This window comes from Chaetodon trifascialis, chromosome 15 (genome assembly GCF_039877785.1).
Source record: "Chaetodon trifascialis isolate fChaTrf1 chromosome 15, fChaTrf1.hap1, whole genome shotgun sequence".
Classification (NCBI taxonomy): Eukaryota; Metazoa; Chordata; class Actinopteri; order Chaetodontiformes; family Chaetodontidae; genus Chaetodon; species Chaetodon trifascialis.
The window spans coordinates 7,933,629-7,958,876 of record NC_092070.1 but is presented as its reverse complement, the minus strand read 5'-3'; the positions used below and the strand labels follow the sequence as shown (position 1 = coordinate 7,958,876).

At 43.2% G+C, this 25,248-nt stretch overlaps 1 protein-coding gene across 3 annotated transcripts in view; it reads right to left on the bottom strand.

The window, feature by feature from the left end:
- ntn1b (netrin 1b) overlaps positions 1-25,248 on the bottom strand; it is a 42,137-nt gene that overhangs the window by 16,560 nt on the left and 329 nt on the right. For all 3 annotated transcript variants that reach the window (XM_070982029.1, XM_070982028.1, XM_070982027.1), the window contains exons 2-3: positions 24,080-25,124; positions 612-800 (exon numbers count right to left, since the gene is read on the bottom strand). In XM_070982029.1, coding sequence (XP_070838130.1) covers positions 612-800; positions 24,080-25,094 — 1,204 coding nt within the window. In that variant the 5' untranslated portion in view covers positions 25,095-25,124. The remainder of the gene's footprint in view (positions 1-611; positions 801-24,079; positions 25,125-25,248) is intronic.

The following is a 25,248-nucleotide window of genomic DNA, read 5'->3' as shown; positions in this document are numbered from 1 at the left end:
ATGAAAAAGTACTCCATTACAAGGAAAAGTCCTGCATTCAACATCCTACTGGAGCGTATTATCTGCAAAATGCTTCCTGCTTAATCAAAAATGAAGTGTTGTTTTGCTGAAAAAGTGGATCCTGTGATTGATCTAGTATTGTATATCATATAATTTGATTACTAAGTGTAAGTAGCATTTACTGCTGAAGTATTTGTAAGGAAGGACAAACCAAAAAGTCTTCAACAATAAGTAGCATTTTAAAGGATCACCAAGGTTTTAATGCAAAATATGAATGTGAAAAGAAACCAAGAGCTATAGCTATAAGATAAAGGCAGCAGAGCAGAGGAATGAAATAGCATAAAATGGACAGACTGTACTCATATAAAGAACAAGTACCTCAAAATTGCACTTATGTACAGGACTCATGTATATTTACTCGGTTACTTTCCACCACTGGAAACAGAGCATCAGTGAAAAAGCATGTGTTAAAAACATTACCTCAGACCTGAGTGAGGAGGAGTGTTGAATCTACTGCCAGTTATTTCATCTATCAAAAAGTACAGTGAGAACACTGTGACTGTGACTGTGCACAGATATCTTATTACATCCAACCTGTCATATCCCGTTACCTTTGCAAGCTCTCCGGTGAGAGATGGACTTGGTCATGTCTCTGTAGTAACCCTCCTTGCAATAGTGGCAATGGCGTCCTGCCGTGTTGTGCCGACAGTTGAGGCAGACGCCACCGCTCCGGCGGCCTGACAGCTTGTACAGCTCCATGTTGAAGCGGCAGCGTCGGGCATGCAGGTTGCAGTGGCAGGCTGGAGAGAGAGCGAGAGAGAGAGCGAGAGACTGAAATTCTACCTTGACATTTCGCAGATCAGTCGGTCTTAATGCCTTTAAGTGAAATAAATATGGTCAGCACTCAAATTTAAACGATCCCATGTGGCACTGTTGTCATGTGAAAACCACGTAACTCCGATTTTCATGTTTTCACTCCAGTTGCGTGGTTACGCAGTCCCCCGTCAGCTGAGAAACTCCAAACTCTCAGACTCGTGAAACCAAATGCAGCGTCGTCAGGCGGCGAAGCCGAGCTGTTTTTCTTAGCTGCTGAAAAATCTGACATTTTGGAAATACAAGCTCAGCCTCTGACAGCGATGAACTCAGCACAAAATGTTTACAGACCGTCCAATTTGCAGTCGCCTGATGACTGTCATTTTAAGACGACAGGTCACTGAAACAGATGGCGTGGCTCGGCCTGCTTCGGTCTGACTGGAGAATAATAGAGCCTCTCAAAGAAACTTCCTGGTTCAGGCTCTCTTTCCTTGGCCACCTGCTTGTGAATTTGACCTCTGAACCCCGCTGATGTCAGGCAGGAAAACTTTCTTCCGCTCTCACACACATCTGAAAGACTGGTGATTTATTGTCATTGCCATTTTATCCCGATTATCCCGACCCCAAAGTTCATATTTCTCACACACTGATGCACTGCCATGATTTCTCTTATTACTACAAAATGTGACTTTGACACTTCACTCTGTGTAGCCTTGCCTAAATGTAAGGAGTATGTGGACAGCGGTAAGGGTGGAGGGACGGCTCCACCAGGGAGCTGAGATCTCTTTCTAATTTTCAAATCCCAGTGTTGACAGGTATGAGCTAGGTACTGAAGTATGCCCAGCTTTTTAAGCTAAATAAACAAAAGGAAAGGTGAATGTTTGTGTCTGGGAACGAAATAAAAAGTGACGCAAAAGAAAACTGAGATAAAAGCTGGCATTTGAAAAGGGGAATTATGAAATAAAATGGTCTTTTATGGAATAAAAGAAAAGGTATTGTGACAGTGAGAATGATTAAATAACATAAATGATTTCACTAATTATTGTTTCATTTGTATATTTTACAGAATTGATTACTGGGATTTGTTACATTTGACTTATTTATTTTAATGCAAAACACTTTGAGGCTTCATATTCTCTACTGTCTCCATCCTCATGTTTGTGATGTTTTACCTTTTACATCACTTTTTTCCCTTAACAGGCTGAATTAAACACATACTGTTCATATGAACAGCGCTCACAGTTCCTCACATTTCGCTAATCCCTCCATCAATGTGCCCGTCTTAATGTTATTACAGCAAGATGCAGGCGATAAGACTGTCACATATGCTCCGTGTTCATCAGTGGTCTGAATCACGTACAAACCAACTCACACCTGCCATAAGGGACCAGAGCTGGCAGGTGGTTGGGATTCAGAAACACTCCTCCTGAATGGGGGGCCCAGACGCACACACACGCATACACATGCACACATAAACACACAAAAACACACAGAGGTGTTTGGCAGCTGTCACAGGCTTATCTCCCTCACTTCCCTCCCCAAGGATGATCACACACACACACTAAACTGAGCTACATAGCACACACACACACACACACACACACACACACACACACACACACACACACACACACACACACACACACACACACACACACACACACACACACACACACACTCCCTCCTCCCTTTCCCTCTCACTCTTTACTGCTCTCTTATCCCAGATGTTATCTCCACTTAAGGGAAGTGTGAGGGAAAAGGCAGCGGGGCTTTTTTTTCGTGAACAGGAAATGGAATGCTCTTAGTTTTCGGTGCTGAAGAAAGCCGATGCTGGTACTGTACTTTAATCTTCTGAAATATTCAGGCACAGATGTGTTTTTTGTAACACTGCCATCGTCACTTCAAAGAGCACAATTACTTTGAAAAAACAAGACAAAAAGACGAAAGCGGCCCACACATCCTCACTGATCTCTTTTTCCAGCTGAAGTCAGCTGAATCTCAGCCTCGCTCCATCTCTTTGCAGCCTGGTGTCTCTCAGAGGTAAAAATGCACTTTATCCTGCGTGTGTGTTAGAGCGTCATGAGGCTAATAAGCGTTATCTCCACAGCTGTCCCCAGGCCCTTCTAATGAGCGCTGTGCTATCTCACCCACACATCCCCGCTCTGCACACACAGTCACTGCAGAAGCTGTCCAGCAGCAACAATAGCCTGAGCGCTGATAAGTCCTGTTCAGAGCAACAGGCTCCAAATGCCCCCCAAAACATGTGTTGCATGGTTGCCAAATGTACAATTATGTAAAAGTTAAAATTCAGGGCATGTTGCATTTGACCCTTTCTGTGTTTATTCAACAGCTTGTGCTACGTGCTGTGCAAACAGTGGAGACAGTACTAAATGCATGTACATATGCATACCTATACATATTTATTTATTTATTTATATGTTTATGTATTTATTTATTTCTGCATATGCATACGTAAACATATTTTGTAAATACATATATGTATGCATATACGTATTTATGCATATTTAATAATGTCAATTCCAATATGTCAAATTGGAACCTTTTTTGTCCCCCAGCACCAGCAGCCACCCTCCATGTTCAATTGAAGTGATTTTAAATTCAATAATATTTAACATATTAACTACATAAAAGTTCATTATTGTCAAAATAGCTTTTTCACACAGTTGAACTGCCAGTGTTTAGATTGGTTCGAGATCAAGTCTACAATTGCTCCGCTAGTGGCAGAAGCTCGTTAGAGGAATGCTTTGGGCTGTGAAGTGATTTTTGCTGTAGTGGCCACACGAGATATTACAACCTCTGTGTTCATCATGTGACACACGTTGGTCCAAACACAACCATTAGAAAAGGAAGTGGCTGTAAAATCGTGAGTATGTGTTTCTCAACATCACAAATCCCACAAAATGATCCATTCAACTCCAATAACATTTGGAAAGTCAAGAGAGTCACACAATGTTTTTTTTTAGTTCGTTTATGTGTGCTGGGACACAACTGGAAGACAGCTCAGCTCAGCTGGAGAAGGACTCAGTAAGCATGCTCTATGGACCCCAAAACATGGAAGCATGAGGACGCCAGTGGAGGCTTTTTTGAGTGAAAAGCTTTAATAGGAATGAACGGGACACCATCTTTGAAAGCAGCATCCAGTTCTTCTTAACACATCCATGGCTTCAACGATTAATCAGTTACTTAGCGAACTATTTCAACTGTTTATGGATGGTTTTGCTAATAATGTGACCTGCTCACAAGTCCTCACACTTTTGCAATGGTGCTCAGGTATTGTCTCAGCATGTGGATATATATTTTCCATTGATATAGATCTTTATATATATAAAACCATAATCCTTCCAGGAAGAAGGAAGAAGAAGGTATAAGTGAACAGACGGAAATGTTTGTTACCAAAAACTCAATGCTAGAACTCTATTCAAGACAATCTAAATATGAAGTGAGTGCATACAGCAGTGGTCTCTGTAAAATAGCTGCTTACTGTGATTTTGCACTGGACATCCAGAGTAACAAGGTGTCATTTCTGTGTCTGCTTTCATTTGCTTTCGAGGGCCCACTCGGAGCCATGCTATTCCAATCTATTTATGTTCAAGTGCCATCTATCAGGCTCAGCGAAGGAAGCGCTCTCGGTGGGTGTGCATATTGGTTGAAAATTACGCATCCCACAGCTCGGTGGAGGCGTATTTTCGCTCCGTCTACAGAGGGGAGCGCACTTCAGATACAATCAAACGTCTGTACGTGAAGATCTCTAATGAAATTTGGCTGTGGATGGATTGAGGAATTCAGTGCCGCAGCAGCAGAAATTTTGCAACTCTGTCAACAGGTGTCAGATGTTCAACCATACATTGTGTGTGTGTGTGTGTGTGTGTGTGTGTGTGTGTGTGTGTGTGTGTGTGTGTGTGTGTGTGTGTGTGTGTGTGTGTGTGTGTGTGTGCGTGCGATAGAGGGAGAGAGAGAGAGAGAGAGATTGGAGGCAGGGTTTGATCTGCACTGAAAAGAATGCACTGCTTCTTCAGACGCGGAGAAAGATGGAATTCCAGCACAATCGTTGTTTATTCAGGATCAATTACTCTCTCACTGTGTATAATCCTGCACAGTCACTCACATCATGAGCTGACAACGTGTGCCAGATCAAACAGGGTTCATCACAGCCTGTGATCCGAGGAAAAGACAGCACTTGGGCCTGAACAGATTACTGAGCCATATTTTCATGACAACAGTTGGTTTAGTGGTTGGATTTCTCAGAGACGAGCACACATGCAGAAACATACAAACTGTACTTGTTGTGGATGTCTGTCAGGCGGCACCGCATGTTTCTGTAAGGAGTGTGCGTATTTTATTTTTTCAGTGTGCTATGACACAGGCTGGCTTCACTTTCACTGAGCTCTCGCACACATGCTGTTGAAGTTGCATCAAATATACTTGATTCTATGGTCTCACTGCAAAGCATATAGAGATTATGCAACGCTTGCATAACACCTGTATTATATATGTGGGTGATGTTGCAAAGTGTCAGAAGATTTCATTAATATCCATGACGTGGGTAAGCACTTTTTACTTTGCTGTATATTAAAAAAAAACATTTCAGCCTGCAAGTTATAGTGTAAAAATGTTGTAATTACAGGATAAAATACAAATTGAAGCTGCACTGTACTTACGGTATAAAAGGGACAATGCTGTGTTTTACAGTCCACATAAACTGGACTTACTGGACCTGGACTTACTCTATAATAAGAGAGCTTTCTCCCACATTTTCAGAACTTTCTCTTGGTGATTGTGTAACATGGAGTGTAGCTGGTAATTACATGACATAAGACATAAAAGCTGCTCTAGGTTTTGGTTGTTTGAGATTGTAGAGATAAATGTATATGCAATGTAATGTGCAGTCTGAGTCCCTCACAGCCACACGGATGCAGCAACCATGAATTGGCCTTTTACTGTGCGCAGATATTATTAAATAGGTAGCTCAAAAATACAGTGTAATTAGTTATATAGGTGCCTACCGAATACACCCCAAGTAAATAATTAGATTGTAATTTGTGGGTTGCAAGCTGAAAAAGGAGGATTGCAGTGGATCTATGATGGATGAAGTCATGGCTAAATCTTGTGCCTGAAACTAGGATGCTGATCAGGCAATGATTAAGTCGGTGATTATGTTTCATTCTCTGGAAGTAGTTCCCTCTTAGGATAATAAAGACATCACTGAGAGCTGCTGATCACCTCATATTCCATAAAAGTCGATGGCACAAATATATCATTATAATACTGGAAAGTTGAAAGTAAATCATTAATGATTTCTGCTGTGAAGGTTCAATAAATCAGCGTCATACAGTAAAAGGAGTTTTATAGAAAAGTGGTATCAGCTGCCATGGCTCTAAAAGGGTGCACTGAGACTCATACTTATTGAGGCCAACGCTCTAACAAACAAGCACTTCTGTCACACCGCATTCATGGACTTTCTCTGATGAAGCATGTTTGACTCAGTAACGCACAAACATTAAAAGCAAGTGCTACGATCCGTCACCCTCAGCTGCCTCCAGCTCCACTTCCACCAGACGCACGTTTCCCACAATAAATATTTCAATTACACATCACTGCAGCAGCTGTGATTTTGATGAGGGTGAGGACAACAACAAAGGACTTCTGCAACAAGCTCTCCACATGATGAATCCTTTTACAAGTTTCCGGACTGCTTTTGATGATTTCACTCGAGGCAAAGAATGTAAACAGTGAAAGGAAAAGAACTGGAGCTGTTACAGGGAGATTTCTATCTCACACAGGATGGAGCAGGTTTGCGCAACGACCTTTGAGGACTGCTTCATCAATAACAACCTCCATCACCGTGGTGTCACATAAACAAATACAGCATCAGAACATGTGTGCCAATATGAGAATGATTTAAAGACCTTCCTCTTTGATCGGGTTAGAAAAGAGATGGCATGGCTAAGGCAAACAACAGAGCTGGAACATGAGGAGTTAGTATATGTGATGTGGTTTTAATGAGACACATATTAGAGGGTGGAGGATGTTTGAAAACTGGGAATACTGGGTTCACTTTGCTGCACCTGCCTCTGTGCTGAACGGGCCTGATGACAGAACTATGTGGGCCTTTGTAGACGTTTCTACTACGTCATTCCGTCAATGTTTTTTCAGATTTCTTCTGTCGTCCCTCGAGGACAGGAACAAAACATCACACGACATCAAGTAACGGTTCCTTTTTTCTGGCTGAAGGTGATCATGAAAATGAGCTGCTGATGTTTGGTTGGAATGAAAACAACTAAAAAATTATAGCCCTCACTGGCCAATAGTCCACAGTTAGAGTTCATAGTTACACTGAGGATGAGAACAGAAAGAAGATATAGTAAAGTGCTTCTTTCCTAAAGCAGAACACGTGACAGGGAGCAGCCATGAAGCTACAGTAAGCAGCTTTTATTCTATGGCCTGTCATACAGCAAACAAGTGGCAAGTGATTCGCAGATGAAGGCTAAAGACAATCTACAGGTGCTTTAAGATGCAGTTCCTTTAATGGCCACTAGATGGTGGGTGGCTTCTAAAAAAATGCCAAGACTCTAATGAAGTGACTGGAAAAACAGCAACTTCTTTGTTGAAATACAAAGTCAGTTTTTCCGCTGGAACTTTGGGTCACAAGAGACAAATGATGTGTATCTCAGGTGGCGATGTTTGAAATGATTATTCAACAAGATTTCAAAGCCTTAAGTCAACATGAAATCTGAAGTCTCGACTTTTTTTTTGAAAGGAAATCTAAACTGTGCCCCTATTGTGCATTTTTTTGGACCATAAACCTTTTTTGGAGATATTTCCTGGAGTAGTACTACTGATTAGAGTCATCATTGTCCAGTATAGCCTACAAGTGATTAGTAATTCATGTAATTAAGTTCACATGTTCATGCATGTGTTCATGTATGTGTGTATGCATGCACCATAAGGATGGAGGACAATTATTTCAGCACTTACCACACGTACCATGCACACCTTTCAACACCATGAACGCGATGAACGGAGCATTTACGTACTTTACAAGTCTCTCTTCATGACAGCTAACCGTTAGCATACTGACAGGTTCTGTCAGAAAAGTGTCATAGCCTATGACGCCTGCCTATGACACAACACATGGATTGATTGACCCACATACTGACACAATAGTGTTGAATTCAGACACATGGCGTATTGTTTATGTTTTTACGTTGGGTAATAATGAATGGGATGGAACATGATCTCACACGAACTGGAAAAAACACATCTTGTCTCATACAATATCTGACATTTAGGAGGACCCATAATATTATTTAGTTTATATTTCATCCAGAAAGTGGAAGCCAGCGAGTCAGCTCAGCTAGCTACAGAAATCAGAAAGTTGAAGCTATAATCAGGTTGGCTTGCGATTGTTACCACTGATTCCCACTAAATGTCCCCTTTCATTTGTGTTATTCCAGCAGCTCTCATCCACTGTGTTGTGTTAGTCTCACATTGTAGAAAGGAAGGTCTATCATGCTTTAGGTCACAGCAACAGGTGCTCCTGTAACCTCAGTGCTCTGTACGCTTCCCAGTGATCCAAACATTCATTGGTCTCCAGGCTCCAACACATTGGCCAGCCAGGTGGCCAGCCCACTCAGGTTGATTGCAGCTGACTATCAGGGCTCTCAGCTGCGTTCTGGCACTGAAAGACCAAAATGGTACAACAACCAAATATGGTTGCCAGATTGGGAGAATATGCTCCTGTTAGCAGCACTGTGGTTAGTTTAAGGCCAGCAGCGGACATGTTGTTCTGGCACATCGCTCATTACAAGTCTGACTTGAATCCAGCAATTCAGCAAGCATGATGGTGATGTAGTTTGTCAACCTGTGTGCGTTTCTTGGCTAGAAACAACTGGCCAGATGCAGCAAGCAGTACCCACATACTTTGAGACTTCAAAACATCCTCTCAGAAATCTTCAAATGATTGATTTTTTTTGACAACAACCATTACTGCTGTCCACCTCAGAGCTGATGTCAAGGGCAGAGGCTAACAGCCATTTAGCTACATCTGTCTGGTTGTATTAGAACAGATGCTATCAATCTAATGATGCCATCATGGACAATTTGGCAGCAACACCTCTGTTCCCTGTGGGGAGCTGTGTCTGATCTGCTACCATAACAGCACACAGGGAAACATAATGACCCTTCACTCAGCTCACCTTTCACCTCTGAGGAGCTGCCAAACCACTTTGTGCCCCGAGACCAGATAAGAGATGAGAGGGTATAAGCTGAGCTAATGAATTGAGTTATCCCTGAGATGAAAGGCTATCTAAAGCCATCTCACCCTTCTTCTCCACCCAGGTCTGAGCATGTTCCTCTCGGTGTGTAAAAATTCGCTGCTCTCTATGTTTAAGATATATATCAGATAAAAGAGATGAGAAAAAATCTTAACTCAGCGAGGATTTTATGACGTGAAAGGTCTTGTTTACGAAGCTTTTTGCGACTATTGCAACTACTACCTGTATTATTAATACAGTTACATAAGGGTTTGGTTATTAAACAAGGAAAAAAAATATTCATTTGTGTGCAGATCATTATCAAACATTTTAACAGAGAGCTTTGTATGTTCTTATGTATGTATGTATGTATGTATGTATGTATGTATGTATGTATGTAACCACGACAACTGCATGGCAGCTCCAGTAAAAATGAAATATACAACCCCGTCTCCTAAAATTGATGTTTATATACAACTAATTTGGAACTGTGAATACATTTTGAAGGAAACATAATGCAGACTGGGTTACGTTTTCTGTCAGCATAATGAGGAAATGTTGTTAATTAACACATCTGCCAAGTCTGGTCAGTACTTCATTTTTTGTCTTGCCAAAACATCCAACCTTACATTAAGACGTCCACTGGTAGTAACAGTATTTAAATGTTTTATAGTTATGTTTAGGCACTGGTGGCACTTGGTTAATTACCTTGACCGAAGTATCTTACCACAGATCGGCGTGTGGTTGTGAACCCAGACAGACACATGTAGCGCTTCATTCACTCATTCATGTGGCGTCAGGGTGCCACAGTGTTTAGCGAGACCTCTTTAACTGGTCAATCAGAGTTCAGGCCCTCCTGTTAGGTATTTATTGTCTTTCTCAAGGACCCATCAGCTCCATGGAAGCTTCTGTAGATAAGTTTGACCTCTGACCTCCTAAGAACTTCCCTGAGCATATTAGGAATAGTCAACATTTTGGTTGGAAAGGTCCTTTAAGATCTAATGCCAACACTACAGTGTGTAAATATTATGGCATTACAAATGTTTCCAAGCCTCATGTGTTTTAATTCTATTTTGAATCTTCTGGGGTAATAATACTAATGTAGTAATAAAGTTGCCTTTATGCCACCAGCCTCTCTACACGAGGAGCAGAATACACTGATTGATTAAACTGTTGATTAATAGTCGTGTATTTATGTGCGTCTCTGTGTGAATGTGTGCTTTCCACGTGACACTTTGTCTCTCCTCTCTCTGCAGACTGCCTCCCTCAGTGTGGGAATAAGTCTCTCCCCCTGCCTTGCACGCCTTGTCTCACCGTGCAGCCTGTGATGATGTCATGGTAGGCGTTCCGTTTCTTTACGAGCGCGGCTCTGTGATCTCTGGTGGAGATCAATTAGCTGAGCAATCAGCCTGCCCCGTGCTTTTGTGTGAGTAACTGCTCGTAAACCGTTCGGTTGCCTGGCGAGCTGGGAATGCACTGCCTCAACATAAACAGCCACCCAAGTCAGCCTGGCCAAAGTAGCACTCCGGGCTCCTTCTACACTATACTGTATGTCATTAGGTAATGCAATGTGACATCAGCTCACGCACTGCACCATCAGCCAATGTAATTTAAGATTAGCCTGTAATAATGTGTGTGGGTCATAGTAATGGCCTGTTAGCCGTGACTCTGACGAGAACAGTAGTTTTCTCTAATAGGCTTTAATGACACCAGGCTGATCTGCATTACTAACTGTACAGGGTAAAAACCTCAGAATATAATATGTATCTGCTCTGACAATAATACTGTATTATATATATACACGGGATAAATTTACAATGTACAGCGTTTGTAAGAAGTTCTGTCCTGACTGATCTGAACCATGACCCCTTTTACACACAAGAAAAAAGAGCTGACATTTTGTAGCAGCAACATTTTGTAATTGTGCAATCAATAATGACCAAAGTTATTCACTCCAAGTTCTAAACAGCCGCTGCTCAGTGGTGCCAATGATAACACACCCTCACTTATGAATAATAATGCATAATGGCCAGCATATCTCAGCCCATTTATCCTGTTGTTGCAGGGTTGGGAGCGGTCCAGGGGAGGCGGGAGTGGGCGTATTGCTGGTTCAGTTTGCTGGAACGTATGCCGTGTAACTGCAACAGTCTCGCCTGGGATCTTTGTTGCATGTCACCCGTTTTCTGTCACCCATTTGTGCTTTCTTTCTATACTCCGAACTAAAGCAAGCAGTGCTATGAAAAAATGGGAAGAAGTAGCAGCAAATGGGACAAAGGGAGACACAAAGAAGAGGGGAAAAGAAGCGCGTGTTTATTAGTGTCAGCTATTAGCTGTTTTATTCTCAGGGCCTCTCTTACACCTGATCCTCCTACACCACATCCGAGGTCATTTGTTTAAACAAATCTTGAATTGAGTCACTTTATCAAATGGGAGGTTTGTTTCCTGAGGGGCCGCCAGAGGAAACAAGACTGGACTAAAAATGACCAATTAAAGTACAGAGCTGATGGATTGGTGGAGGAACATCCTGCTGTCACTGGTTGGCAGGAGCTTGCAGCGTTGACTGTGGAATACTTCCTCTTTACTCTGTGTGTGTGTGTGTGTGTGTGTGTGTGTGTGTGTGTGTGTGTGTGTGTGTGTGTGTGTGTGTGTGTGTGTGTGTGTGTGTGTGTGTGTGTGTGTGCATAAACACACATGCAACTGCGTCAGCAATTACACATGCCTGCTGTGACTGCTGTTAAAATATTCTCCTGAGGAATAATCTCATAAAGGCTTATTAATTTCTGATTTGTCTGTGTGTTTGTGTTTGATGCCTTGTATATTTTCATTGATGAACTGGAGAGCTGCCACAGTGTAGGTGTGGAAACAGGCTGACTGGAGAGCTGCTCCTTTCCTTCCTCAAGTTTATTTCCTCAGGTTTATGGGAGAGGTGATGAAAAGGTCCACGGTCATTAAGCCCAATAAGCAGATTCTGTTCCCTGTGTTCTGTTTCGAAAGGAAACTGTGGGCTTTGTGGACAGGCGCACTGGACGGAGACAAACAGGCTTTAAAGCAGCGGTTCAGCCTTTCTTTTTCAGACACACCCACAGCCCTTTTTTAACCTCACTATTTCAACCACTTATCCATTTTTCACACAGTTTTAATAGCAGATGCATGGTGTTCAGGTCTTGGAGTGGACTCAATATGTAGATATACAGCACAGTGTTTGAGCCATTTTTCCCCTTTGGGTACAAGAGCAGCTGTTTTAAAGTATCTTATTAACGCACAAGTTACATCTTCTTAGCTATTCATTGTCTTGCATTTTTGTTTACCCCAGCTGATGAATAAAGAGTACACACATTGCATTCAAATCCTGTTTGCTGGGAAACATTTCCTCTGCAGGCTGCCGGGACCCTTTTCTATCACTTCTACAAGTTTACTCACAAGTTGAGTTGGTGGAAAATGTGGCATGAGAGATGACAGATATAGCATAAAATTTGTGAGTAGTGTGGTCTTTGGTGGCACCGTATTGTTTCTGTACCTATTCTACCTTTTGAACCAAATTGTCTGAATGACTGTAAAATCCTTTCTCCTTGTGTCTTATGAGTAATTGTGATAATAGGGATTTTGGTTTGAGTGTTGATACAATTGGGAGACATCTGACAATCACCTACTTATCTTAACCATAATGACCAACTTGAGGCTGACCTGAATAGTTTTCTCCAGTTGGGAGCTTGTATTTACAGTAAATCTGAATGCAGCATAATTGTGCTTGCGGTCAGAGGGGACGGTCTCCAGACTAAACCTGTATGAAACATCTAAACAGGGCCAGGTTGCTGTGGGATTTTGCTGGATAGTGTTAGGTTGAGGCCCAGATCTTCCCCACAGAGCAGGGAGGTTATTTTAACACTCTGGCACGTGCTTTCTGCACTGTGTTCCCCTGTGCAGAGGGAATAAGGGAGATGGAGGCAGGAAGCCTCTAGGCTGTAAATCATAAAGCTGAGGTGACAATCCATCGTTCTTGCGGCATGTTTATTGTGCTTTTCTCCACTTTTCTCATAGGGCCTATTTATAAAAAGCCAGATCCCGTTGTCAAAAATATTGCTCCCCTGTGTTTTTTGATTGCATCCAAACATTTAACCCTATATCTCACTGATCAAAGGTTCATTTTAAGTTATTTTCCCATTTTTATTGAGTTCATGGAGACGCTGACTGGGTCGTTTTATTAATTCGGTGTGTGCTCTCTACACAAGTCGAAGCAAGTCATAATGTGACACAGCTCCCCTCAGGAAAAAAAAGGGCGCAGACTGGGCACTGTGGTCACAGCGTCTGTGTATTGGGAAAAGTTAGGCAATTAATGGTTAATGATTGTTTTATGGAAACACTGAGAGGCCATTGTAATGGTTTTCTTACTACTGTGTTCATTTTTATCCCAAAGTTTGTGCCGGTTGCTAGGTGGCTTCCAGGACATCGCACTGAGCTGAGGAGGAAAAGGCTTGGTTTTTCCTGAAGCACACCAGCCTCTGGCCATCTTAGCAGGAACCCAGTGAACCTTAAACTACAGTAGTAATGAGTAAAACAAATGCTTTGCCACGAGCCTCAGATTAATGAGGACATCCAGTACGAGGGGCCTCTGCTGTCAATCAAAGTGTCTCAGCTGTTTGGGACATTGCATCAAACTCATTTCAGTTTCATTCATGATAGAAAAAGTAGAAACTTTTATGCTATGTACTGTTTAAAGGGGCACTCCACGATTTTCATGAATTTACTATTTATGGGCAGCTTTTTCAGCGACGGTCATTCAGTGTATTTACATTCTGTCAACCTCTCCATACAGTAGTTTTTAGGTTAGTGGCGGAGTCCGCCATTCCTGCTCTGGATTCAAGATTGTCTTCATATGCAGGACAGACTGACAGGAAACGATGCAGCATGTAATAATCCAGTGTTACTGTTTGGAACTTTATCTCATTGATAACAGACACACTGTTTAATGTACTGTAGCGTTCAAACACGTATCAGAGCCGGATTAAGTTACAGTTAATGCAAACCGAACATTTCCTCCTTCTGCTGCTTTACATTAAGGCATTCAACTGCCGCACACACCACTAACGGAAAATGCAACGTATTTGTCATGAGGTTTGGGCTCACAGCAATAGTTGTGTCAAAATTGCGTCTACAAAACAAGAAAATGTTGATTTTACGCATGTTTTGTCAGTGGATCCCATTTAAATGTTGCAGGGAGAAATGGAACAAGAAAGAGCAAATTCCAGTTAGATGAAGAGTTGCAGTCGACAGGCAATGAAATCAAGTCCTGCTACTGCTACACTCTGTTGTGTGGAAAACTGCTTACGCCAATTGTTTGTTTGGCTGCACTGTAAACAGATCTACCGGTTGCTCTTCTGTTGTATTTCTGACAAAGTAGCTGCTCAAGGAGCGTTGACTAGAAGTAAAACGCACTTGCTGTCACCACCGTTAACCACCGATGTCGCTAAATCAACTAGGGTGCCTTCCAACCACCTCTATATCTTTTACTGTCCTCTGCTCAGTGTGACAGGTTCACTGTTAAGCTATTTTCAGATCTGTTCTTGTCACCCCCAAACATAAAAACCTGCTGTAACAGAGTCCAGGCACTCCAAGGTTGTTGTACATCACAGTGTAATCTAACGTGGTGTTCGAGCTCACTGCTCTGAGGTCATTCTCTTCCCCAGCTCCCTGCCTAAGTGAGAACCAGATACTGCATGTTATCTCTGACTCACTGTCATGAGAACTTGAGCCCCACTATCTCTGTAAGTAAACCACATGGCACATACTCACACACGTACACATGAATGCATACCATGAGCTGTTCCATGTTGCCTGACTTTACATCACACTCTCAGGTCCTCCTGCAGGCAGAGACGGGAGGAAACCGTCTGATGTATGTCTCAGAGCTCGGCCAATCAGGAGAGGAAGGAAGTGACTTTCTACTGTTTGGTTGTGAGCGTGTGAAGGAGTTGTAAGCCATCTGCTCCACAGTAGCTTAGGTGACCTGGATAAGAGATGACAAGAGGATGGGAACAGGCGGTCTTCTCTGTCTATGTGCCCGCTCAGACTTGAAGAGTTATGGACGAATGGAAGGCGGCTTAATCCTCTGCCTTTGCTCCCTGTCTGACTAAGAGATCCGCACGTAAACACAAATACACAATGTGCAGAGGGAGGATTGCAATTGATGAATCCCCAGGTTTCCCCTCCTTTGAGCAGATGTGGAGCGCTTGGATATTTATAGTCATGTAGGGACCAGTGTAGCCAATGTGTTCTCCTCTCCTCTCCTCTCCTCTCCTCTCCTCTCCTCTCCTCTCCTCTCCTCTCCTCTCCTCTCCTCTCCTCTCTCTATCCTGCTGGATATCCCTTCAAATCCAGTAAGTGGTTCCTCATTCTCTCTCACAGCACAGAAGAATTGGCCACTGGGGTATGTGAGAGATGGGGGCAGAGCTCAGGAGGATGTAGAAATCCATTATGGAGCAACAGAGACCCTGGGACAAGCTCACACAGAAGTTATATGGAAAAATAAATATAAAACAGGAACCAGCATCTCCATTTCCCTTTCAAGGCAGTCTTATTATGTCTACACATTGTTTTAAAGTGTTCTGGAGGTAAGTGGTCGCTAACGAAAAGGGGAGTGGGGTAATTAACAGCTGACATTCCTGACGCTTGGTGGACTATTAAGCAGCCGTCTCATTTAATTTGCATGCTAATACTGAAGGCCCCAAACTATTACAGATGTCCTTAAATCTGTGGGGGGAAGCCCCTGCAGGCTTACTGTAGGCATCATTCTAATAAGGATCAAGACTTTATTCAACTGTAATTGATCCAGTTGTCAGTTGTTGCCTTTGTCTTCCAGTAAAAAGACCCCTGTGTCGACAGCGCAGCAGGGAGGATGGTACCAGCCAAAGGAGCTTATGCCTCCACTGCAGAGTTCCTTAATGCTTTTTTGGGGGGGAGAGGGAGAAGTGGCACAGGGGGTAAGTCGAGTAAGTGACACTGGGGAAGTGTGTTGTGTGTAGGCGTACAAACGGCGCTGTCACTGAGCTGGCTGTGTCGGGTGGCAGCGCAGCAGGGGAGCTGGCTGGGGGTCTGAAGCTGAGCTGCGGAGCGTGTCACTCTGCTGGCCCATTAATCATTCCCAGCCTGCCCTGCTTCAGCGCCTCAAAGGGGCTCGATGCGCACACACTAGGTGGTCCTGATGCCACCCTGGAAGCCCCAGCAGTCAGCTCCATGTAGACAGACGGTGGACACAAAGGGCTGAGCATCCACACATACGAGCAGACATGTGCATCTATTTCATCTTGGCTCAGTGAACAATAAGGGACCCCATGATCAAACTAAAATAAACCCGCAAGAAAACAAACAATTTGAATCGTCCCAGCCATTCAGGATCCACTTACTGCATCATACAATATTCTCTGTCGTGTCTCAGTATGCACAGACAAACAGAGTTAAGGCCCAAATAATAGCACTGAATAAATGCATCAGTATAGTATCTGTTAATGCCACAAAAGCATGCGTAATGTGTAAATCTTTTTCAGGTTTATTCTGGGGGTAGAAATCCAATCAAGCAATTAGGATTGCTGCTGTGTGTTTTCTGCTCACAAAAATATAAAATAACCAACATGTATTGTTGTATTTGAACCCCATCTGGCCCAAAAATGTTAAAGTGACTCTAAATAAAAGCTGCATAGGCGCTCAGGTAGCTGAATGATCATTGCATAAAAAACATTGCATGTCAGATTTTTCTCTCACCAGAAAAAATAAAAAGGTCAGCATGATTTTTTGAAATTTAAATCTGCTGATTGTGTATAATATGAAGGAAACTAATGGTAAAAACGATAAAGCTCTGACTATTCACATCCACACACATGCATCAGTGTATGAAAACACAATGAGGGCATCAGCACAGACAGAGTGTCCTAACGTGTGTTGGTTAGGATTAGCTGATAGAATTATGGCCTTTCAGTCAAATGTTAAACACAATAATCCCTGCCTGTTGAATAAACTCACTGTATTCTGTATATGTTCCATACTGGTCAACATTCATGCCATGATATCCGACAGCTCATGTGTGAAGGATCCGAACGTTAAATCAAAGCTCACATATTCCTCTAAAAACATTGAGTCACCTCTACAAACCGCCATCCTCGACGCAGCAGAACAAGATTTTTCAGTATGCACTTAAAAGTCTGAGTGAAACCTTTCTGGCTCGAACCATCACGTCTGTATTGAATTATGAGCTCAACAAAACAAAATCCTCAAAACATGCAGCCTTTACCCAGAGGACACTGGATTGTGGCAGAGCATGGATTTTTTTTTTTTTTTTTTTTTTTTGCGATCTCCCAAATACATCTCTGTGTTTTATGGTCTGGTTGTATACACAGAAACCTCTTACCAAAGTCACATAGGCTTATGTTGCAAGACAGACTGGAGGCGACAGAGTGAAGGCCAATTCCAGAAGTATTGTTCTCTGTTTGTCATGACCGAAATAAGGGATGTTTTAGGATATGGCCCAAAATGATGGCTGCTGCAATCACTGAAATATAGGCGCGAGTCATACTGAGCTTTTTGGATGAAGGGTAGTGTCGGGATATCGATACTCAATCTGACGATCTGTACACAAGGATGCCTGTGACATCATCTGTTGAAGTGTTGAGCAAGATCCTGAATCCTTGTCACGTCTTGTAGTCCAGTTTTAAAGCTGCCTTGGCATCCTGTCCTTACTGTATACAGGGTGCTTTATGCACATTTCATGCATTCACTGCAGATTGTTCTAGACTGTCCCACCATTAAGGCACCCAACACTGTTCAGTTTATGGTAACTGATAAGTAAAAAGCAAAAGCCCATGAATGCAAAGAGGGAATGCAGCGAACACAAAGCATGAAGCAGTTTGAGCAGAGTCATGATGAAACACTACTTCCTAAGGGACCGTATGAAAATGATAAGGAGTGTCTACAGACAACTACAGATTTTTATTCTAAAAAAAATAAACTAATCAGAAATGATGGCTTGAGTGTGTGCAGTGGATCATTTGCATTATCTCTACAAGCACATTTTCACATCTTGACAGAGACAGAAATCTGTTCATGGAACTGCAGCTGCACACAAAAATAACGTAGCTTAGACACAAAAATGCCAATAGATTGAATTAATTCATGAATTTTAAATTCAATCTTAAAACTGTAGCTTCTTATGTTTTGGAAATCAGTCTGTTATAATGCAAAATAAAGCTGATGTGTAGTTGATTGGCTCAAAAAATGCAAGACTACCAGCAGGGTCTTTTAAAGTGCACAAAACTGAACTGCTGCAGAAATCTCAGCCCGAGGCGAAGTTGTCACACACAGACAAATCCTGAGCAGTTTCACTGCGACTGATTTGCAGAATAGTCAGTAACAACAAAATTTGCCTCAGTCCCTGCGGGAATGGTTCCTGTCACATTTTCCATGAAGTCCATCTCCAGTTTTCTGTTCCTGCTTTAGGTCTGTCACCAGAGGAGGCCGTCACACGAGGAGGAACTGTTTCTTACTGAGCCAGTTGCACTGCTTTTGTTAGATACGCATAAGAAGATACTCATAAGAAAAACACCAGAGTCTCATTAGATTAGATTTTCACTGATTGAAATGATTGAAACTGATTGGTCTGATATATTCATTTCTTCAGGGTTTCTACAACCTGCCATTGCTTCCTCTGAACTCCCACTGGTCAAACCATTTGAATTTTCCTCCCCAGTGCCCCCCAGCTGCACTCAAGCACTGACATGTTCTGGATGACTGAGACTCGTCAGTCCATCTAACCGGGACTCTGCTCCTGACGGGAGACATTTCATGCTGTTGTAAATCAAAAAAAATTCCTAATTGTCCTAACCTGCAACACACCTGTTTCCAGTTACCCACTCCACACTGTGTTTGTTTTCACCTCATACCTATTTTTTTTACCACATACTTGTGTTCACTCGTATTCTCTTCTTATTACTTCAGTTACTATTTCCATGTAATCTCGATGAAATGCAATTTAGCGTGTCGTGTTCAGGCCTTGGCCTTATTTAGACTATTTGCACAGCACATCTGAAGGCTGTAATGTTGTTAAGGGTTGTAGTGGACCTCAGGGAATATGACTGTAGTCACTAATGAGGACCCAAACAAATATTCCACAACAAGAGCAAAATGCTTACAATCGCATGTATTTGTTTTCATTTTTGTGTTTCCTCTCATTCAGTAAAATGTGCCTTTTTTCCTGACATGACGAAAGCTGACTGGAAACTACTGGATATCAGTGAATTTGTGTTTGTCATGCTCAAATTCATCCCCACAGGAGAAATGACTCTTTGTCTACCAGAGCGAGGTCAAAGGTCAGAGTCTGAGGAGCTGATGAGGTGAGTGCCTTGCTCACCAAACCATCTTCATTCCGACATCCACATTAAAACTACTGCACGTTGTAACTATTGGTTATGACACATCCTCGCAGCCTGTTTTCATTACTGCATTATACAAGACATTAAGGAAATGTATTTAAACATGAGACCCATCAAAACAGAAGTCAATAAAACCCCCCAAAAAGAGAAAGAAATAGCCCTCTCCTCTGGATATTGTTGACTAGATTCATGTGAAAAATCAAAACCCTCAAATATGTCTCAGCTTACAAATGAAATGGAAATGGCTGACTGTCCCCTGGAGCTTGCTCACAACAATGGGCCAGAGAATGACAGAGAGGGAGAGAGAAGGAGCAACAGGAGGAGGAAAGAGGGGGGAGAATGAAAGAAGCAAAATACCAGTGAACGAGCGAGACAGCGCAAGTTCTATTACAAGAATATCTATGACATCATGCTTTACAGAAATTCTTCTGCACCGACACATGGGCTGCTGCCGTGGAGCTGAAATGAGACCCAGATGGTGAGAGAGCCTGGCCCAACCTGGCAACTCAGGGGAGGCAGGCGGCACATTCACCGTCAGCAGAAACAGCCAGTGGTCCACGGACAGCGCCTGGTCCCGCACGGAGACGCTGGCAGCCTGTGTCCCTGGAGGCGACGCGTGATTCGAATCTTCAGTTGTGAACTAAACTGGAAAGCTGATCTTAGATGTGGAGCGGTTCTATAAAACAGACCGCTGGAAATGTGGTGTCCTTGTAGGTCAACTGTAAGGCTCTGGTTTCCCTCTGCCTGTACCAGTGTTTCCTCTCTCTCTCTGAGCCGCTGTCACGCAAGTGGCTTGCAGTTCAAAGAAAGCAATTACGCTGTCTTCTCGAGGCAAGACGGTCTTGACTGATTTGATGTGTCTGGACTAGTGATTGACAACCAGGGCTAAGGCCGCTGAGCAGCTCAGCCGAATTGAAACAAACAGGAATTCTGATTTGATTTACAACTATATGACCACATTCTGGTGAGCTGCAACACCTGAACACAACATGTTGTGACAGAGAGAGTTTTATCCATGGATAAACGCTGGAAATAGTTATCTAAAAGTAATGGATAGATAACTGTGGGGGTAGGTGACTGATAAAAAAAGGTTGGGAACCAATGGTCTAGACTCCTTACACAACTTAAAGGTAGCGAAGGTAGTATTGATTTGTGCTCTCAAATGTCTTGCACCATATTTATCATCAAATCTGCTGGTGCTTTAAAATTTGTGAGTGTGTGTTTAGGTTCTGTGCTCTATTTTTAGAGCTGCTGGAGAGAGTACCAGTATGTGCTCCATAGACTGGGAGCAGAGCCAGTCGGCACTCGATACAATCATATCCTAACTCAGTTACCTTGTGGGTGGCAAACACGTCGGCTCTTCCTCACAAAGATTTGTGTGTAGGTTTATTGAATGCCAAAATACTTTGAGCAGAGCATCAAACGAAATGCTCTGTTAGGACGGATCGTGGCTGTCTTTGTGATCGGAGATTCACAGATTTCTATCGCACGAGACAGGATGACATGCTCTTTTTTTAATGTTCTGTCAAATCAAATCCATCGAGAGCCAGACGAAAGCCTGCTAACCATAAGAACACGTGAAGGTGAAGGTTTTGTCTAAAAGCATATCGAAAGTGTAAAGAAACAAGGCTGAACCTCCAGCTGACTCTCAGCCATTATGAAACAGAACATCGCATGGCAGGGTGACAGCAAAAACAAAGCCGAAATTGAACAAACGTGCAAAATTACACATATGAGTGACTAAGGCTACCATTTTCAACTTGCCTCAAAACCCACTTGGCAAGCAGAAGTTTCCCACAGTTCCCTTCACAGCCCATCAGTCAGGCCGGAGAGGAGCGGGGGCCTGACTGTCAGGGGTCAGTGCTACACTGAACATGGAGAGAATATGAAGCAGCTGCCTGGGACAGGAGAGTCTGACGCGTCACCGTGTGTGTGTGTGTGTTTCTCAACCTTACTCATTCCTTTACATAAATGATTATGGGTCGTGGTCAAACATTATCGTGCATTCATGTATTAAACAAATGCAGTGCTTTTCCTTTGCAGGTTTTATGCAGCAGCGTGCCCAGATACGTTTGAAGTTGGGGGGGGGGGCTGCATTTGACTTGAACAGTGAAAACAGACTCACGTTGAAAGCCCTGGTCCAATAATAGACTGCACATAATTAATACATTGTATTAATAAAAGAATGGCAAATCAATAACGAAGCAAAATCAACTCCAAAGGGCCTACAGCCTGGCCCCTGGACACAGACACATATGAGGCCCCCAACCATTCTGCATCTCTCTGTACTCTGTTTTTGTCTCTATATCTAGTTTAGAGTTTCTTTGTAGTCATTTGTGTCTTTTGTGGTCATTTCAGCATCTCTTTGCAGTCATTTTGTGCCTCTCTGTGGCAGTTTTGAGATCATTTTGTGTCTCTTTGTAGTCACTTTGCTTCTCCGTGTTTTGGCTTTGTGTCTTTCTGTGGTTGTTTTGTAAATCTTTACATTCATCTTGCAACACTCTCTAGTCATTTCTGGCCCCGGTTCTGATCCAGGGCCTACATCCATCCACGACACTAACCAGCCAACAAGCTATCAGCCTCTGACTCTGATTGGTGGCCGGTCAGATTCCATGGGAAGGCCGGTGCCACCCCTCTGGCCCCAGCCCTGGATTTTATGCACAAATTTGTAAGTCGTGCAGCTCCAGCTGATAGGAATCTGAAAGCTGTGGAAGCCTCCTGACAAAACGATGGCAACCTCGCCTGCAAAGTCATGGGAAATTGTCTTGCTGCCTTGATGCCCACCGCCAGCTAAAACCAACTGCTCTCCCTCAGCCACTCCTCTCTTTCTCACTCCTCTCTCAAAATGTGAATGTGGTGCAGCAGGGAGGAGAAATCCAGACAGATCATTAGCACCAACCACTCTGCATCCCCACTGCCAGACCATATGGACCCACTGCTCCAATGAAACAGCCCCTCCCCTGGGTCTTCTTCTTTAATGCATAGGTGTCAGGCCACCCTTATTTCCTCTTTGGAAGACATGCTCAGTCTGGCTTTTCTGCGGTTTTATCTGATGACACCGTTCACACAAAAAGCGACATGGTGAAAGGGGGGCCTCCCACTGACAGCGAGATAGATGCTGCAAGTGACAACCTTTTGTTTTGGTAAAATACACTGAGATGCTGGCTTTGCGGAGGCAAAAGGCGGAGGCCAAGGGGAACAACTTGTTCACTTGTTCCGTTTGGTTGAGCAAACCATGGCACTGTCGGAACTTGTTGCTATTCCAGGTTTGCTTCGCTGTTGCTCAGAGGGGCTTGAGCTGTTGATATAAGCTCCCCTGCCCTGTTGAAAATAAGCATCACAGCAAATACACGCGCTCGCTGCTGCTAGAATAAAAAGTCAGACCTGGCTTCAAATTACCTCGTGCTTTGTCCTCCTCTCTGAATAGTTTACTGGCTCTAAGGTGGCAGTTTATACTCTACGTGCCAAAAATGTCAATAAAACCGCCTTAATCGCCCATCCAATCTGTAATAGCACCTGCTTATGGAAACATAACACGCCCCTGCAGTCTATCTCTGCAGCTGCAATGTTTCCTTCCTATTAAAGCGCCGCTACAGTCGGAAACACGGCTCAAAACGCAATTACGCATTCGGACAGGCGCGCTTTCTTTGCTGAAATGACTTCCTGCCCTTTCTTTTCCTCTGAATGTCGATAAAAATCAGGGGTCAACAAAGTGCATATTTGTTACTGGTCAAAATATGTCGCGCCTGAAGCACTGATCTTGGCATACAGGGAACATGGCACTATATCGATTTGAACTATGTTTAGGAGTCTGATAAATTGCGCGCATTTAAGTTTCTTTAAAGAGGCCGATTTTTATAAATACATCAATTGCTGCTACAAAATGTAATGACTGAATTCAACAGTTTATTTGAACAATTGTCTATTATTTAAGCCTGAATTATACTGAATGTATTTCCATTTAGAAAATGCATTTTCTGTAAATAGATGTCACTCTTTTCTGTGCTTGGTGACAGCAGTAGTTTGCTTCGTTTGGGGCACAGAAAACATGAACGCCAGCAACGAGGCAGTTTGATATTCGAATCAATAATTTAATCAATTGAATTTGGTTTAAATAATTGATTGAATGAATCCGTCTCTTCATTTTAATAAGGATGGTTCTTTTGCCGTTTAGGTGATGGGATTTCAACTCGAGGCCTTCTCCTTTCTCTTTGCCTCTATACGGATTTATTTAGCAAAAATCAAATTAATTATTACCTAATTTAAAGCCTGTTAATCTGTGCCTATAGCACGAACATTTATTAAGAGCAAAATCAGGAACATTATCTTTGCAGATGAGCGCTGTTTCTGTATTTCATTCGCAGCAATAAAACCGTAAATATGAAATGCACATTAACGAAAAACTTCAGGCTGGTGCGTCATTTTAGTGCGTAACGGGAGGAATCAGTGATAACCAAAAAAAAAACAAACTTATTTATAACAGCAGCTTTTACACCAATCGAATAATACAAAGAAGCAAGAAAAATACTGAATGTGAATTAATTCCACAGTGAAGGACAAAAGAGGGGCTTGACTTACCGACACACTCGTTGGCTTCTCTGGCCGTGGCGCGCTGCCAAGGTCGGTCATAGTGGAAAGGTTTGCACCTGTCGCACTCCGGTCCCGCCGTGTTGTGTTTGCACTCACAGACCAGATTCCCTTCTCTGTCCTTGACGCATTTTGAAGCGTGTCCGTTGCACTTGCACCGTCCTCCGACCTGCAGGTCGGACACGGCATAAAAGTAGGAGTCTCGGGCCAGCTCCGAATCGTCCTCGTTCTCGTCTCCGAAAGTGTGAAGTCGGCTGAAGATCACCTTGATGTCGGTGGCCGTAACCCAGTCCTGCAGCACCGGGGAGTTGTCAAAGTCGTGCGCCGACGGTCTGCCGTCCAGGGTGCTGAACGCGATGAGTCCACCTGTCAGAGGGTGCATGTCCGTGTGGGAGTCTGTGCAGATGGCTTCTTGCTCGTTCTGCTTGGTAATTGCCGCTTTATTCTGCCTGTTGTACATTTTCTTGCATTGAGTGGAATAATACTGAAACGGCACCCACGACTTGCCGTAGTCCATGGATTTGTAGATTGCCATCGACTCAGGTCTCGGTGAGCAAAACTGCAGGCTCACATAGGTGACCTCAAACTTTTTGCCAAGCGACAAGGTGAGGGTGACGTTCTGCGGATACTGCACGTAGTTTTCAGACTGCCAGCAGGTGAGGTTGTGAGGGTTGTTGAGGTCTGTTAAATAGGCAGGTGGATGGGACTTTTTGGGGTCCCCGGCGTCGCACGTGTGACAGTCCCTGGTCCTCTCCTCTCCCTTCTCGGTCACCACGCAGTACCTGGCGGCGGGGTTGCCACAGGTGCTGGATACGCGCACATCCTTTCCAAACGCGGAGTTGACGAAGTCGGGGATGCATCTCCGCGGGTTCCCGTTCTCATCATAGCACGGGTCTGGAGGGGAAGACTGCGCAGCAAACATGCTGAGCCCGTATCCTCCAAAGACCCCCTTGGTCATCGCAGAAACTGTCACCAAGGTGACCCAAACCTCCAAAACCCTTTGCATTGTAATCCGTGCACCGCAGGGACTCTTGCGCTGAAATGCAATGGAGAGAAAATCATCAGAATGAATACGAATGAATTGTAATAAAGACAAAATCAAGACAAGCACAAAACAATGCCAATAAATGATGCTCAGACTGATATATGGAAAACTTGGA